At 42.3% G+C, this 17332-nt stretch overlaps 1 protein-coding gene across 16 annotated transcripts in view; it reads left to right on the top strand.

Annotated features, from left to right (window-relative positions):
• Positions 1–17332, top strand: part of IKZF1 (IKAROS family zinc finger 1) — a 70757-nt gene that overhangs the window by 30084 nt on the left and 23341 nt on the right. For 9 of the 16 annotated variants that reach the window (XM_055703861.1, XM_055703862.1, XM_055703860.1 and 6 more), the window contains exon 4: positions 17199–17258. The exons of 6 other annotated variants lie outside the window; for them this stretch is intronic. In XM_055703861.1, coding sequence (XP_055559836.1) covers positions 17199–17258 — 60 coding nt within the window. Of the gene's footprint in view, positions 1–6855; positions 6971–17198; positions 17259–17332 lie in introns of those variants that run through there. One more of the 16 variants, XM_014276170.3, reaches the window with a different exon arrangement.

The following is a 17332-nucleotide window of genomic DNA, read 5'->3' as shown; positions in this document are numbered from 1 at the left end:
CATTGGAGGCCAATGCATGTAAAAGATGAAGAACGAATAATGGTAATGAGGCATTACCTCTGTTGTAGCAACACGTTTGTTTAAACTTACCACTATGCTGCTAACAGATCCTAGTAAAATTGGTATCCTATCATGGGCATATTGTGGTATTAAGTGGAATATTTTCCTCCTTGCAAAACAGACTGGAGAAGTATGATATTGTTTATTCTGTAATTACACATTAGTGAGTCTGTATATTTGCTATACATTGTAACCATTCTAATAAGCTCTTTCCTGTGTGCCATGAAAGAGACTGACCTATACAATTTAGCCCTTGGTGTTAAGGAGACAATGCAAAAATACTTTTTATTTTTAAAACTTTTTGTAATTAGTTTATTCCCTTTAATGCTCCCTTTGAAGTTGAAATGGCAATGTATTTTCCAGACAACAGGAGCCATTTATTCCATGTTCTCCCTTTTACATGTGTAAATGCACACACATACACACATGTACATACAAAAAAATATGTCTGTCAGCACACATAAAATTATATGCCTGCAAAATCAAATTCCTCTGTATGTATATCTGTGTAAAAAAACTAAAAAACAGCACACATGCAAAAGAGCATTTACCTTGAAAGCTGAGCTTTTCATTCTTTTGAAGAGGGAAAGACTTAACAAACACAAACTCTGCAAAATAAATGCGTGTTAAAAATGTTTTTTTTTAAACCTAAAAGAGGAAAAGGTTAGTTCCTGCTAATTTTTCTGTATCCCTATAAGAAACCTAAGTGTAAATTCCATTTGGGAAGTGGGTAGCAGCTGAGGAAGACCTGCTTGTACCCACTGTGGCTTTTGCAGTCTGTGTAGAGCTGCCAGGCCAAGGCAGCTGTGAAGGCAGATGGGGTCATGATACTAGAAGGACCACCAAGGAGTTCATGAAGATAGGGGGACCTGGGGAAAGGAGAGACACGCGCCCCCTTCTCAGTCCTTCCTGCTGGCATCCCTTGCCTGAGGTGATGCCCTGGAGAGGCTATCCTGCCCGCCTGTGCTGCTAGCTCAGCAGTGAAGGAAGGGGTACATGGGCTTTTGGGATCCTCCCCTGCAGTTCATTAGCACTGTTCCTTCTGGCACTCAGATGCTTTATTTGCTTAATTTCTTACAGTGTTATTCAGGTAAGGTCTGTAATGGAGGGTAAGGGATATGCTGGTGAAATGTTTTTTTCTAGAAGATTCTTTTATAGTCCTATACCAAATTTAGGATTGCACAGTGAAGCTTTGGGGAGTGTCTGGTCCTCACAGCAGAGGGATAGATGGCTGGCACATTGAAATAATCTAATGGAAAATGCAGATATAATATCTTGTATCTCTCATTTGAGATACAGCTTTCCACTAAAAGCTGCTGCATGCCTAACTCGATAACTTTCTTAGAGATGTTTCAGTAGCAAAGTGAGCTAACAAATGTAAAAGCATGATTAAAAGAAATATTGTAACAGTTATGAGGGACCTTTCTGCTCTCTCATCCTGGAAAGCAACCATGATATTCAGGGAATCTCCTTATGCACACCTCTGGGAACTACAGCTGTGTGCAAAATGTAACCCCTTACAAAGACCAGGCTAGCTGAGCAAAATGCAGTCCCCAGCCTTCCTGTGTGAAGACTGGTGTTTGCTGGGTTTTTTTCACCCCTATTTGTTACCCTCACTGAGACAGAGTACAAATAGTTGTATTAGTTGCATACTTCCTGAGAACACAGTGATCCACACATTCTGGGCTGCGGGTTGTGTTTTTGACATTCAGGCCTAGGATGGGAGTTCATCAGATAGCAATGGGGAGCTCTAGCAAATAGCACATTTGCATCAGCAGAAGCAAATTTCACAAGACTTGCTGGGAAGGTTTGCCACAGCATGCCACGGTCCTGCACTACTAACAGCCACAGCACATTCATTCGATAAAAAAGACGACAACAGAAAATGAAACTTCTAACGTTCTCTTCTATGAACACTTGAGAAGTACATTACCCTGAAGGTGTAACCCTGCGGCTCACATGGGCTTCTCTGGGACTCCATGGTGCCTTTGAGGTAAAAGAATTTGAAGCTGTGGGTCCTGGTGGCAAGGAGAGCTCTCAGCGCTGTGATGCAAGTGACAATCCTGATCTCTAACAGTTTCCAAGAGTCCAAATGCCTGGCAGTAGGATACTGGGATCACTGGGCTTTGAGTGCCTTACGGGCTCAGAAGTATTCAGCCAGCATGATTTTGTCTTCTTGTGTTGGACAAGGCAGAAGCAACTTTCATTGGGATGCTCTCCTCCAAATGAACAAAGCATCATTTGTCACTCCAATGCTTTTGTTTCTGGTTACTGGCCAGCTTACTGGGTGATGGTTAATTTTCTGAAGACTGAGTCAGCTCACTTGCTGCAGTCTCTGACAAATTTGCTTGGCCATGACCTAGTTGAGCCTTTATAGCCCAGTAGCCCAAGCTGTATTTCTGGATCTATATGTTCTTAGGTGGTGGTGTTAGCAGGATTTCATTCCTGTTTTTGACCTCACACTATACTCCATGGTGCAGCATGGCCACAGCACAGATATCAGAGTTTACCTTAGCTATTAAGAAATAGCAACTTCTATAGAGCTGCTTTGCATTTTAATGGGGAAGATTTTTCACACTTCCCATTAGCCTCGCTCTTAGCCCAGCCACACTATCTGGGTGTTGGTATGTAATTTAGGTGCATTATAAATCCTGGACTGAGTGGTAGTGATGCTCTCTCTCTGGCTTGGTAGTTAAAAGGAGCTGCAACTTGGTAGTTCATGGGAAAGAAGAAGGTTTCTTAACATGTAATAGCACATTAGGACACATTTGGGTGTTTCTGTGCTTAGAATCCTTAGTGTTTAGTAAAAAGTCAACACAACGTATGTTCCTTTGCAATATTTGGAAAGCACTTTAAACATAAACTGGTCAGATCCTTTAAAGTGTGACAAAAGGATTCCTTCAAGCAAAAGGGACTTACACTGTCTAGGACATGCGACTAGGAGCAGAGAGGAAGTTTCACAGAAACTTTGCCTGCTAGACACTTTCAAATATTCCATAAATGCTGAGAGGGCAGGAAATGCCAACGCTGATAGTCTGAACAGATCGACCCTTATGGGACACCATGTTATTAGTTCTTACTGTTTATGGAAGACTGGGAAGAGAAGTGAATTAAATTTTGGGTGTTTCTACTGCTGTTTATCTCCAATTGTTTTCTTGGGTTTATGTATGAATTTGTGTTGTGGCACAGGGTTCCTGGAAAACGAACAGAGCTCTTTTGCTCTAGACACTGCACAAACATCAGCAGCACACCCCAAAGAGCTTACAATCTAATTAATGCTATATATACACATGATTGATTAATTAAGCCTTACAAATCCTAGCCGGGGTAAGTGTGAGATGGGGCACAATGAGATGTAATCAATTGTGCTGTGGAATTTAAACTATAAATAGTATCCTGGAGACCAAAAAGCGAATTTGGTTTTGTAATAGCTGCAGCAGAAGTCTTGTGTGTTCTTCCAGGGTGCAGTGGGACTCGTTTGGTTCAAAGTAGTCAGCTTTGTTTTAAACAATGTGTCCCTTTAGCTTGAAAAGAGAGATCAAAACATATAAAACACGAAAACATAAACAAATGAAGGGTTTGGTGATGGTAGATGAGGGAATAAAATAAAAACTGGCAACGAATGATAAGAGCATTTTGGGAATCAGGAAATAATTTATTTCCTAAGTTGTAATTAGTCTAGATCTTAGTACAGAGGAGCAATTCACTGTATTGCTTGGACTTTTGGAAAGAGGGGAGAGCTGATTTCCAGCTCTGTGCCTGATATGTACAGGCAGGAGTCCTGGGTCGTGCCAGTGCGATGAGTGGAATTACAGCCTGGTGCTGGCATGACAGAGCAGTGAATGAGGCTGGTCCTGGGAGGGTGGGCAGCTGAGGATCAAGTTGGGATATAAACCCATATTTCAGGGGGTCAAATTGGTATTTTTGGCTAGGCTTTTCTTTCTGCTGAGATGTTTCTGAAGATCTTTTGCATTGCAAAAAAAATTGCTCTGGTCATTTGTTTTTGGAGTGAGCTTTCATACCTCATAACTAAACATGTATGAGAAGCACTACGAAGCTGAACTGGCAATGACAGTTTTCAATATTAGGTCATTTCCTACAAAAAAAAGGTAGAGGCTGAGCCCCTCTTGTTTCCTTTCTCAGACCACTGATAACTTCTGCCATGCTGGCTGCAACGTGGTGGGAAATTAAAACTGGTTTTGATGTTTTAAACAGCTCATGCTTTTTTTTTTTTCTTAAGGTAGTTGCCTTTGGGATTTTTACATCTCTTTTGGAACAGAGTGGTAGCATGGGAAAATGCCAGCTGAGGAAAAATATCATTCCTTCCCTGCTTCTCCATTATTACTCTGAGGAAGAAAAAGCCTGCTTTTTGACTTTAAGTAATCCCAGATAAGGAAGAGCGGGGTGAGGGCTCAAAGCACTTGATATCTGCTATTTTATGGGTATAACCAAAGTTAGTTAGGTAGGACACATCATGGGTTATGGATAGCATTTTCACAAATACCTAAGTGATGCAGCCTCTCCAGCTACAACTGCTGCCTGCCCCATGGTCCCTAGTCACTTTCTGTTTGACACATGCCAGGAGGGTGACCAAGGCATGGCCAGATTTCAGCCTCGTATTAGGATACTTGAAAGTCACGTACCCAGATGTAGGAATCACTCTAGAGAGCAACATAGATTTTGAGTTTCTCCATTAACAAAACAAAAAAAGTCTTATCCACATTAAAAAAAAGATTTTAAAAATATGCAGATAGGGAAGTAAGGGCACATGATGGATTAAGTGCCTTTCCCATGGCCACACAGGAAGTCTGTGGCTGAGCTAGGAATTAAACCTAGATTTCCTCAGTCTGCATCCAGTGCCCTGTCCCGCTTTAAAGCCATAACATTTTGTTTGTTATCCGATTCTCTATAGGCTGAAGCAGAAGGCTAGTGTTTGTGAGGAAGAGAATTATTAAAAGTACTGTGCATAATTGGTGAGAAACTGAGAATAGTTCTGGACCAAGTATCGCCCATCTCTATTGCTATTTAATGTTCTCTTTTTTTCCAAGTTTACATCAGCATAAAAATCCCCTTGTGGTATTGCTCCTTAACTGAGAAAACTACTCATACCTTTCCTTATGGCTAGGATTGCAGTAGAGGCTGATACTTAGCTATTTCCAGCTGTCCTGGTATAACAATAAGTAACATTAAGACTGGCTTGACAGGAAAATGACCATATTTCTGCCTCTTTTGTTTGACATTTCTCATCCAGAATCAAATAGAAAAATTGCATCCACTTGCTGTGGAGAACATCTATAGCTAGTTCTGTCTTAGAATACTCATTTGACTTCACGTAGCATCATTTGTTGAACAGGTTTTTGTCTTTGGAGATGCTGAACTAAATCAAGAGGGTCTCCACTGAAGTTAAAACCAGAGCAGAACTATGAAAGCCAGAAGAAGGCAGGTTATGCCCCTCAAACCGACAATATACACCAGCTCATCTATAATAGGTAGGACATGACAAACTAGGCAAAACCTTCACAACAGTCATAGTCCCTCTCACATATGTGTACATGGGTATGACACAGCTTGGTCACCCCGGCATCCCTAAAAAAATAACGCAGTGTATAAACTATGCCACTGTGAACTAGAAGTATTGGTGCTATATCTGTAGGAAAGTGGGAGAGCAGTCAGAGCTGCAGTGTGGGACATGCAGTGCAGGTCTGCAACAGTCGTAACATCTAAGGGACTGTTGCCATTTGCAAGAGGAAACTGCTGACTCCTTCTTATGCAGGTAAAGTCATCTCTTCTCTGTCCCACACATCCCAAAATACATTAACTTTAGCTGAAGAACTAAACACTGATCAAGTGGCCCAGAAGATACTTCCTGTTTCACTGATAATGGTAGGGAAAATAGCTGAGGCTGTTGATAGTCTCTGCAAGAGTGTTTCAAAGAAAGTGAAGCCTCACTAATACCCCTTTTTTTATCACCTCCTGACAGCCTCACTCGTGGGGAAATAGCCACAAATGGTTTTGAACTAGTCTTCCAACAGGGTAGTTTTCATGCCGTGATGAACAAATAATTATACCACAGTACACCTTTGTGTAACACTCCTGTCTTCATCTACATGTGGGATTTCACCACTGTTTTCCTGAGAAGCTACAAAATTCAGTTAGCCACTGGATAAAATAAATATTGGAGCTTGGCTCAAAAGTGGTACATAACTATTAGTGTTGTGATATTTACAGAGGATCATTTCTCAAGTTTTTACTTACCATTCAGCCTTTTATCAGACAAATTCTTGCTGAAAAGTCCGTGAGAAATGAGAGTATAAAAAGTAACGTCCTGCTTTGTTCTTAAAGAGGTTCATGTTCTGTTCTTTTGCCTGCAAATGGAGAAGAGAAAATTTTTCATGTGAATTTCAAACGCTTTCTGCTCTGGCCAAGTTTCATTCTGAACAAGCAGGACAGTATGGTACGTGATCTCAGTGGAAGAACTTCCTAAGCTGTTTGCTCCATTCGCTGGCAGCCGGGCAGGACTGCCCAGTTAGGCAATCCCTACTCTGCTTTAGCCAATTTCCTTCTGTACTCTTCCATCATCACTCCATGGCTGCCTTCAGCACATAAGACCATTGCCTAATCGAACCTACTCACCCTGAGGCTAGGCATTTTGAGGCCTTTTCTTCATGTTTGATTTCCCTCTTTTCTTTCTGAGTGATTTGAGCACTCCCTCCTCTTGGCTGATCTGAAGATAAGGTGGGGGGGCAGCAGGGGGGGAGGGGCGTGGTTCAGGTTTGGTGAAGTCCAACCACACACAGAGCAGCACAGTTTGGTATCTGTCTTAAAGTAGGCGGGAATGGGAATACAGGTCAAGTGGGTGACAGCTGGAGAGGAATAGTGATCTAGAAGATTGCTGCAGAGGCAGAAAAGGGTAAGCCTATATATTTTTTGTTTGTTTCAAAATTTTTTTCTGCTAAGCCACCAAGTATAATTCCTGGTCTGTGCTTCCCTTTCTGTCACTTCTCCATAATTCTTAGCATTTCAGTTGGGCTGCTGTCTCTCGGCTGCTTCCTCTTTTCCTGCTTTCCTATATTTCATTGTTTGCCCTTCTTCCTCTTCAAGTGCTTTTACAACAGAGTGAGGAGGATGTGGAAACCCAGTTACAATATGACACACAAAGTGCAGTGTCACAACTGTGCTCTTCAGTTTCATCTCCGGGAGCACGCAGAAGCAGGTCAGGGTGAAGAGACAGGACGGGGGAGCTAAGGAAAAGAAGGGAGAGATTTATAAATAGGGAAGAGAAATGACAGAAAGTCACAAGATTTCTAGTTCAGGAACTTGGGATAATGGCTTTCCCCATAGTTTATGATAATCCTTAAGTGAACCATCACTGTGTCCTCGAATGCAAAGAAGAGATGGTGGTCTGTGCCAGTCTAAGGGTCTCCCATAATACCGCTGCCACAGAGAAGATATAATCCTGACATGTTTCTGAACTTGCCTGTAGAGACATGAAAGCTGAGCAGACCTCTAGGCCTGTATTGTGCACAGCTCATAGCACTGTCCTTTCAACAACAACAACAACAAAACAAAATAAACTTATAAAATCTCAAAGGAAAAATTATTCTTAGTGCCCATGTCTGTGTGTGAGGTAAACTTTTGGAAGATGCCATATATGCAAATGAGGAGGTGCTGTAGCTTTCTTGAGGTATCAGGCAGCTGGGAAGACTTGATCCCATGGACTTTGCTCCAACTACTTCCTAGGGCACTCATTAATTAGAGGTGCTGTGCTTCTTCTCTTATCTCTTCTTTTTCTTCTCTTCTCTTCTCTTCTCTTCTCTTCTCTTCTCTTCTCTTCTCTTCTCTTCTCTTCTCTTTCTTATCTTATCTCATCTTATCTTTTTGCCTGGGGTCTCTTAGAAGCCTTTCAACCTGATTGATATAAATTTACATCATAGCAACTGGTGTAGGACTTGCTCCAAACTTCTAGGGGATGACAGATGCTAAGGCGATAAACAACTGTGGGTCGGGAGGAAATGGGTAATATGTCCAGGCTGCTCTGTGTGCTTGTGGAAGGAGTTAGAGGAACAGTAGATAGGGGTTTCCTGTTAAGCCAGACAAGGGGGAAGCTGTGATGTTTCTCAGCTGTGGCTGTGATTGGACTCAAGTTCAACAACATTCTTAGTGTGGGTTTGATGTTTCTCCACCCCCCATGAGAAGCTCAGGTTGTCTTAAAAACCTGAATACCGATAAAAGTCAAGGAGACTTAAGCTCCCAGATAATTTAGTTACTTCAGAATTGCGCTCCACTGCTGCACAGTTGCTGCACTGCAGTCTGTGAAGTGCTGCAGTGGAACAAGGGTTTGATAGTCTCCGTCTGTTGGAGATTGGGAAGCAATACCTGAACCAGCTCTGAGCTTTGAAATCAGAATAAGTCAATACATGTCCTTTTTGTTAACTGCTTCTCCACTGATCAACATACAGATTATGGCAAACAGAGTTCGTGAGGAGCTATGCATGTGCATGCTAAACAGAGGGTGGTCCTGATTTTCAGAGGTGACTGGATGCCCAGAATTCAGCTATGGAGCTTGAGACAGCGATCTGATTTCTCAGTGTTACTGTTTTCCAGGGTGATCTGTTTTCTGATAATCTAGTTTCATTAGTGTTGGAGAGCCCTAAAACATTACTTGCTTCTATAAAAATCTTTTGTTGATGGACAGATATTAAAATAATTGGTAGGCATATCAAAATAAGTGGAAGAGTTTAGAGAAAGTCAAGCAGTATTTGAATGCTGGTTAAACCACGTTAGATTATTCTGTTCTATACCTCAGCCAGAAATGAAGGCCTTGGTGGAAGAATGTTTGTGGTCTGAGTTTATGCAGGTTTCCTCTGTTCATAACAGTCAGTTTTGGGCTACTTACGACAATTTAGGTGAGAGCGGTGCTATTGAAGACCATTTAATTCAACAACTATTATTCTGAAAGCCTTTTCCCTTGAAGCTCTGCCAGCAACATGTTAGCTTGGATGCTTTGTTGATCTATCCACGTTAAGAAAACGGTTGCGTTTTGATGTAAGATAGTGATACTCAGCATGGTGATTGTGACTGTTTAAAGATTGTTATCTTGACTGTATTTCCAGTGAGTTTCAAATTTGAGATTACTCGTTCAAGAGAGTGGTAAAATAATTTTAAAACACCCTTTTACATTCACCAGCCTTAAGCATTGCTGAATATTTGTTCAGAGTTTGAGGAAGCCGTGCCTGAGTGGATTGCTATATTGGCCTTTCTCTTCTGGAGGCATGATGATACCTGCACCAGAAAGCCAACTAAACCTCAGCTTAGAGTTCCATTCTGCAGCACAGTTCCTGCCTGATTTTGGAGATACCCTTCAGGACAGGAATAGGGGCTCCTGAATGCAGTAGTTTCAAATCACAGCTGAGGTGGGCTTACAGCGCAGAGCTACAAAGTTCAGCTAGGAAGCTTCAGCCTGAACTTCCGTCCTATTTTTCTCCACTTCTTTTCTGAGAAACTGGGGCTTTGTTAATAATCTGTCCTTCTTTTTGAATCAGCTGTTGCAGAAAGCTGGTTAAATCTAGGGTTTTCTCTTAGCATTGTGTTCAAAGACCCAAGGAAACAGTATACGAGTTTGCAGTTGTTGGATGCTTCACAGAAGAGGCATCCGATGTCAGGGATGACTTCTCATAGTGCTAATATGGTTAAGGTTGGATTCTGTCCAGGGAAGGGAAGGAGGGCTGTTTTTTCCTGAGGTAAAAGCAAGGAAAGAGCAGGCACAAAAAATAGCCAAGGAAGTGAGGAAAGACAAGAAGCCTTCTAAAAATAACTGAACTGAGTTTGCGGACTTTCAGAATGATCCAAATCTCTGAGTGTCTGAGAGTCTCCCAGCATCATTTGGGATTTCTTGCTGTTTCAGCCCAGAGGACTGATTGCCTGAAGGGGACTCCAGGGCCCTATAGCAAAGCATTGGCTTCAATACATGGTGTGAAAGAATTAGTTTTGTCCTGACATTTTTCTCCTCAGGGGCCATCTTGTATGTGTATATTCAAAGAATTTCTTTAGGATCTGTGTAGAACCATTTATGCCTCTTCCCCAGAAGATGTAGATTAGGATTTCCTTTCACTGGACTGTTGAGCACACTGTAATCAGGTAAACAGCAGTTTACATTGCAAAACCTTCTAGCAATATTTCTACAGCTCCAAAAGAAAAAAAAAAACTTCAGTAGCTTTGAATGGACACTTCTAGAAGAATAACTGAGCACTCAGGATTATCAGATCTAAAGCAGGCTACCTCAGGATTACCTTCTTTGCACAGTTCTGAGAGATCATCTACTTTATCACTCATGAAGTGATGACTGCGTTTGATCTGCTTTAGTCTAAAATAACCTTTCAGTATCCCTATGGGGTTTTTTCCCCTGTCTGGTGAGGGGTCACAGAGGACTCTACTCTGCAATTTTTTTCTGAGCTGGCAAGGTAATAAAATCATCATGAAGTGCTGAAATGGGTAGGTTCCTCTCGATTTCATCCTCCAACCTCTTCTTGAAAGAGGAGACTGACAGTGCACAGCCTTGGCACAGCACCCATAGGCACATCCCCAGACCTAAACACAGCTTCTTGGTGTAATTTTAGACCTACTGACCCTCTGACAGCTGGGGAACTATGGACACTTGTGTAAAATAGCGCTCGAGACATCATCATGGTAGCTAAACTGTCCCTGGTAAAAGTCCCCATGTTTGTCTTGCTGACAGCACATTAAATGTCCACATTGGTGGACTTACCAGGGCCTGATCCTGAGCCACAGTAATTCTGTGCCACTCCAGGGACAAAATTAAAGGTGTGTAAGCATCTCACTGAGCTGAAGCATGAAAAGGGGAAGGTTTGCAAGAACAAACTTTGCATTCAGAGCAAGGCAAATTTAGGTGCTCTGAAGCAGTATACAAAAGAGTTCATCTCCCTGCCTGTCCTTCTGCCCCCCACGCACCATGCTGGCCGCACAGCAAGCCTGGGAGCTGTGTCCTTCCCTTCCTACCACAGACCCAAGGAAACAGCCTTGCTCCCAAGTGGTAGCTTTCTTCTGCAGGGTAACAACTGCTCTCTTCAGCTGGTACAGGCCTCAGCAATACACTCTGTATGTGTTCACATTTCACAAGGTTTTCTCTTGGTCAAGCAAGCTTAAAATTCCCCCTCTAACTATCATTCACATCACTTGTACATAACTGGTCACCTTAAATGTGTAACTGTGCTTTATTTTTATTTCTGCATTTCTCAAGCCCTTTGCTTTGGCTAGCGATCCCCACAGTAGCCCCCGGGTTCGCAGCAGGGTAAGGACAACTTCCAGCCACAACAGCATGGCTTCTTGCAAGAGTTTGCCTGTCTCTCCCATCTGTGAGGAGCTTCTTTGGTTTCCCTGTTAAATCTCAATAAAGTCATTCCTCTTCTCCAAAACAGTAATCTTTGCAGGTGTACCGTCTTTTCACATTCTCCCAGGCTGCCATGTGCGACTGCCATTAGCTGGAACTTTGTTGCTTTAGTTGAGGGCAGGTTAACACCCATGAATTTCACCAAAGCATGCTTTGTGGAAGGATGAGAGAAGGGGGATGCCTTATAAATGTTAGATTATCATATGAATGAGCCTCTGCTTCTCTTGGATAACTGTTGCTCTGTGGAGAAAAGCATAAGCTGCAACATTTGTGCCTATAGTGTTTCTGGAGAACGCAGCTTGGCTGTGCAGCCAGACTCAGCACATAAGCATGTGTATCCACACAGATATGTCTGTGTCAGCTGGGCATGTTTTCATATATGTTAGTGTTTCTATCTCACTGTTGTGTACCGTTACCTGAGGTTACTTTGCTTTTTAAAAGTTTTGTGCTAAATGCCCTTTTGCTACTTGTTCATCCTTCAATGCCTACATTTAAAAAGTCTGATGGAGGCAGAAGAGACAAAGACATTGAGGATGAGAAGCTCTGTTCTTGCAATCATTTGTCAGCAAACCTATCCCTGCAGTTTAAAAACCTTCTCAGCTTACTTCTCAAAACAGAAAAGTGTCGATAAAGTCCGTTACCAGCAAGCCTGCAGCCGTTCCCTTAGCTTCTCCATCATGCAGCCAGTAAAAGACGCAGAGCACTTCGTATAGAGGAAGCATGGGTTACACATACATGTGGAACTTGAGAATTAGGTTTGGCATGGCCTTTCTTGATAATGCTCTTTCTCTCACCTTTAAAACTTAGTTTCACTGGTAATTCTGATGATGAACATCAAGCAGCCAGGTAGTTCACAGCCCTTTGGAAAAACAACTTGAATGCAGTACAAAATGTGCCAGCGAGTAGCACAACAAAGACAATAAATATGAACTAGATCAGCCCCTTGGCTTGGTTACAGATTGTTTCCTGCTGAAACACAAATTCAGAAAGATACATGAAAAGCTCCAAGCTTCAAATGTGTAAGTAGGTTTCAGGGGCATTACTTGAATCAGTCTTTAACCTTTCCATCTTTACTGGTGCATTAAAGGGTTCCCATAGGTAACTAATGGGAGGTTACTGGGAGTCTGCACCATGGAGCAAAAGTCACTTTTTGTACCTAGTGAGGACATACTTCGTTGGTTGTTTTGTTCACTTGTTTGCAAACCCTACAACTCGATCTCATTGCAGCCCCTGGAAAACAGTGTTGGTGTGTTTTGCAGTGCAGTGCGCGCAGCTCCCCGCTCAAAGCAGGTCAGTGCATGCCAGCACGCTGGGCACATCCCCGTGGGCAGCAGCGGGGCGCCCAGCACCGAGAGGAAATGGCAGACGCAGGCGATGACATGGGTGGAGTTCTTCACACTGGTTGTCCCGTGGGAGATAGCTTATCTGGGGACGCCTGTGTTTCTGGAATAATATACATTTGATTGAAAGCCAAAATTAGAGTAGGGAAGAAATTGGCTGCCAAGGGCTGATTGGCGCTTGGAGTCAAAGGAGGGGCAGCACAGACCCCGCAGGGAGGTTCTCCTTATCCGTCGGCACCAGTCTGCTCTACCTGCAGGTGTGCCCCAGAGGTTCCTGCTACTACTCTTCTTCCTGTATTTTTGTTGCCCTTTAATAAGCCATCTGAGAGCCTCTTATTAAGAAGCCTTCATTTTTATCTGTTGCCCCCTCTTCACCATTGCATCCTGTGGTAAAGACTTCAGCTCTCTCAAGCAAAACAATAGGGTGCCAGCACTGCGCCGCTGAGCTGCTTCGCTGGCCTCCTGTGCTTGCTGCCTGCGGTGCTAGTGGTCTCTCTGTCCTGTGACACAGTGAATGCTGGGTCCTGTTTTAACAGAAGCCCAACATAACAGCTTGTGCAACATGGGCTGCATACAGCCTCTTTTATTTACTGATGTGTTTCCTTTTGTCCATAGCAATTAAGCTGTATTGTAGGCTTCTTTTAGGCAGTTCTGAGCTGCCTCTAACTTTCAGCATTTTACACGTGCAGACATCCCAAATGCTTGATTAGCTGGGAATTGCAGTGCTATATCTGTAGAGAGGAGAGGGCAAACCAGTCATTTTCAAGAGCACTTGGATGCATCTGCTTTTTCTATAGCTAACTAACTAGTTAGTTTAAATCAGTTCCACCTATGTTGTGTTGCATCTTCTGAATTTTACTGAAGAAGGGCTGAGGCCGTTGCATAACTAATTATGGTTGCTCTGCCCAGACCTTTTGTTAGCCTCTTTTACACCTACATGATTCTTCATGTCGCTTCAGAAGCTCATAAAGGGAAGATAATGTTAATGGAAGCATAATTTAAGTTAAAGAATTGATCTTTGTTGTTGTTGAGCCTAGCCAGTGAATACTGATTCCTTAAATATTCTGTGGACTTGCTTTTGTGCCTCACATTTTTGAGAATGGCATCCTCCACCCACAGGGATCTTACACAGTGAGAACAGAGCTGATGCCACAGTAAATGACCATGATGTAAAAATAAAAGGGGGGAGGTCTGGATTTGAGATCATAGCCAAGTACTGGAGTTTGGTACACTGTAACAAAACAGAATAGCTGTTATGTCTTACAGAAGAACTAACAGGTGGAATTGCTGGCATTATTCTGGTTTTTGGTTTTTGCACCTATGTAAATAGAAAGAGATCCTGGCTGCTTTTGTTGATACATGTTGGCATGCTGAGGTGATCTTTTTGGCCTGATAGGCTCTTTTGATCATACTCTGCCTTTTTAGCAACACTTACTATGGTTTGTTAGGAAGGATGGTGTTAAAGTTTTTCTCCTCCTCACCATAACAGTGCTAATCCACTGTTTAAATTAGCCAGGTATTGTTGCAGCTTCATCTGTCTGCTGTTTGAATAGTTACGGTGCCTTCATGAAAAGCTCTTGTTGGACTTCAAAGCTACCATTTAAACACCAACTAACTTTAACAAAATACTTCTGTCTTATCTTGGAATAAAAAATGAGCCATTCAAACAAAAAATTACATGCACCCAAATTATTTGAAGCAACTAGAAGAGAGATCTTTGCTGTTGGCTACAAAGTATGAGCATGGACCAAAAATCAGATCATCATGGTTATTTCAAAGAAAGGCTAAAGGATAACTTCTTAAAGGCAGTTACATGCCACAGTTAAGTATCTACTGGGGTAAAAATGCTTAAATCCCATTAAAAATCAAAGGGAGTTAGGGAACTCCATTGTTAAAATGCCCCAGAAATAAGCTTCAGTGTGACTTATCTTTCTCTGTTACTCTCTAAATTCTTTTGACAGACAGGTCTTACACTTTCTTCTTCTTTAAAAATCCTGCCAGAGAAGAATATGACTTGGGATGTGAATGCCCCCTTCCAAATGGGATTTTGGCCCAGGTACTTAAACCTGTGCCAGTGTCAAAGTCTCACAAAACTGAAAGGGTTTTACATCTGGGAGGGAGTCCCATAGCTATGAGAGAAGGTAAACTGGGAATAGGTTGAAAAAAAAAGACTGATTCTTCACATGCATTTTTTTCCAGCTGCCTATTTGTCCGTCCTTTAAAAGCTACCCTCCACATCCTCTTTCCAAGGAGGTCTCTTTGGTTTCTCCTTTCTCCGCACTGCTGACTCTTTCACTCATTGCAGAACACCTCCCTTCCTTCTCCACGTTGCTCAGCTCTTTCCAGGGAAGAGCAACTGCGTGTCCTCACCCTCCATCCTGCCTTCCCGACTGTCCCAGTCTGAGTGGCGTGCTGAGCCAGCTACACTGTTCTTCAGTGATAAATCATATCATCACCCCTTTCCCCTTTGACATGTCGATTCTTTTTTTTTTTTTCCAAAGAGTTGCATAAACTACCTTTAACCATAGAATACAGGACAGTCTTTGTAACATAAATTTCAAATGCTCTTCAGAAAATCCTGAGTGAAGCTCCCAGTAAACATCAGAGAGCACAAAAGACCCACCCAGTGCCCTGCTTTTAGGTAACTTTTCTGCACTCTGGGTAGGTAGAAAGGGAGCCGGGGAGAGCTATCAGTTCAGTGACACTGATGCACTCCACATTTCTTGCACAGAAAAAAAGAGTTTGGATTAAACTCCCCTGAATTGCAATAATGTGTGCAAAGAGAATAAAATACAGAGCCTTTTAAGGTCACCTCCAACCAAACTGAAGTAAATTAATTAATGAGTAATGTCTTAATGATGTTAGAAGAGCCAATAAGAAATTATTACCATGAATTATTGTAGACCTAGTTAATGTCTGCATGTATGTGTACATAGACATGGTATTTCTACAAAGACTATATTGAGTAACTGAGAAACCTGTGCAAATCTGAGTATGATCTTGATCAGTGCATCTGAAAGGTCTGATTCCCAGGTACTTGTCACATCATCAGTGCTCCAAGAGTGATTTTCAGCACTATAGCAAGGGAGGGACAGGAACCTCTCTCACAAAAGAAAAAGAAAGCACTGTTATTTTTCTTTTCAGTCTATGTCTCCAGGAAAAAAAAAAATGTATAGCCTGCCTTCCCATTTCTCATTCAGGTTTAGTAAAGATCCTTAGTATTTCTGCTGGAGCAATTTGCCTCTCCTCTTTTGTCTCCTGCATCAGTGGGGCATTTTTCAGTAGTTTTCATTTGCGAAACAGGTTTGCAAAAGGTGCTAATTTTGAACATGAAGAGATTTTGTTCATTAATTAGACCTATAAAATCCCTGTGAGGACCCAGGGTAAGGTGGGTGACCTCACTACCTATCAGCTTTCACTAGCAAAGTGAGCTCCGCATGTGAACCGAGCCCCTGCCATGAACTGTGCTGCCGACTAGATCCATTTGTACGGGCATCCTGGATGCTTGGCCTCATCTGCGTGGGGACATTTGTTGAGCAGCACAGCTACAGCAGTCCAGGGGCACAGCTGCAGAGAGCTTTAGTGAAGATTGACTGGATCAATATTCCTATCATTGCTTATGTCAAGTAATGAAATCCATTATTACTTGTATCAAGTGTGCCCCATGGCACGTAAATTTGCATGTGGCTACACATAATATGCAGGATATAGTGTGTTTGTGCAGCTATTTTTGTGTAGATAAATTGTGAGGACAAGCCTTAGAAATGCAAAAAAAGTATGGCGATATACACAATATATAAAATTGAACTCCCTCTTCTTCCATTGCATCAGACCAGCAGGAGTAAGAAGAAAACAACGCAATTTCACTCTTTATAACTGCAGCGGCTAGAAACAAGGATGTATAAAGAAGAGATCTCTGGCACAGAAAGAAGGCATGTTGGCAAAAAATAAATCCCAAGAGGAAGCTTGCACTCTAGGGACTTACGGTTTCCCTGGGGGTAGGAGAAGGCTGTGTTAGGTGCTCTGCTCCAGTTGACCCTTCTGAGACACTTCAGCAAAAGTTCCTCTTGACTTCAGCAGGAGTTAACCTGCAAGCGAGGGGAATACCCAAGAGAGGTTATGCATTTAGAAAACATGATAAACTTGTTGGGTTGGATGCTTTGGAAGAAAAGGGCATTTTTACAAATGGGGATTGTTCTGGGCAGGTCACAATTCTCCTGCCAGCTGCCCTGCTGCTGTTCATGCTTCATCCTAAACTGCTTGTGTTGCTTCTGTAATGATAGTTCTGTCTTCCTCCTAGGTATTTCTCTTATAGCAATAATGCCATCTTCTTTTACATTTACTGCTAGCAGCACCACAAACCACCATCCTGTTTGCCTTCTTTATTGCAGCTGCATATGGGGCAGAAGGCTTTAGGGACTTTCATGCAATAATTCCCAAATCTTTTTCCCGTAAGTATACTGCAAACTCAGCTCACTACAGACCATTTCCATCTAGTTCCTGCCTTTATGATTTTTGTTTGTGT

Source organism: Falco cherrug, chromosome 3 (assembly GCF_023634085.1).
Source record: "Falco cherrug isolate bFalChe1 chromosome 3, bFalChe1.pri, whole genome shotgun sequence".
Classification (NCBI taxonomy): Eukaryota; Metazoa; Chordata; class Aves; order Falconiformes; family Falconidae; genus Falco; species Falco cherrug.
Note: the sequence above shows the minus strand (reverse complement) of the source record. Positions and strands in the feature narration are given on the sequence as shown.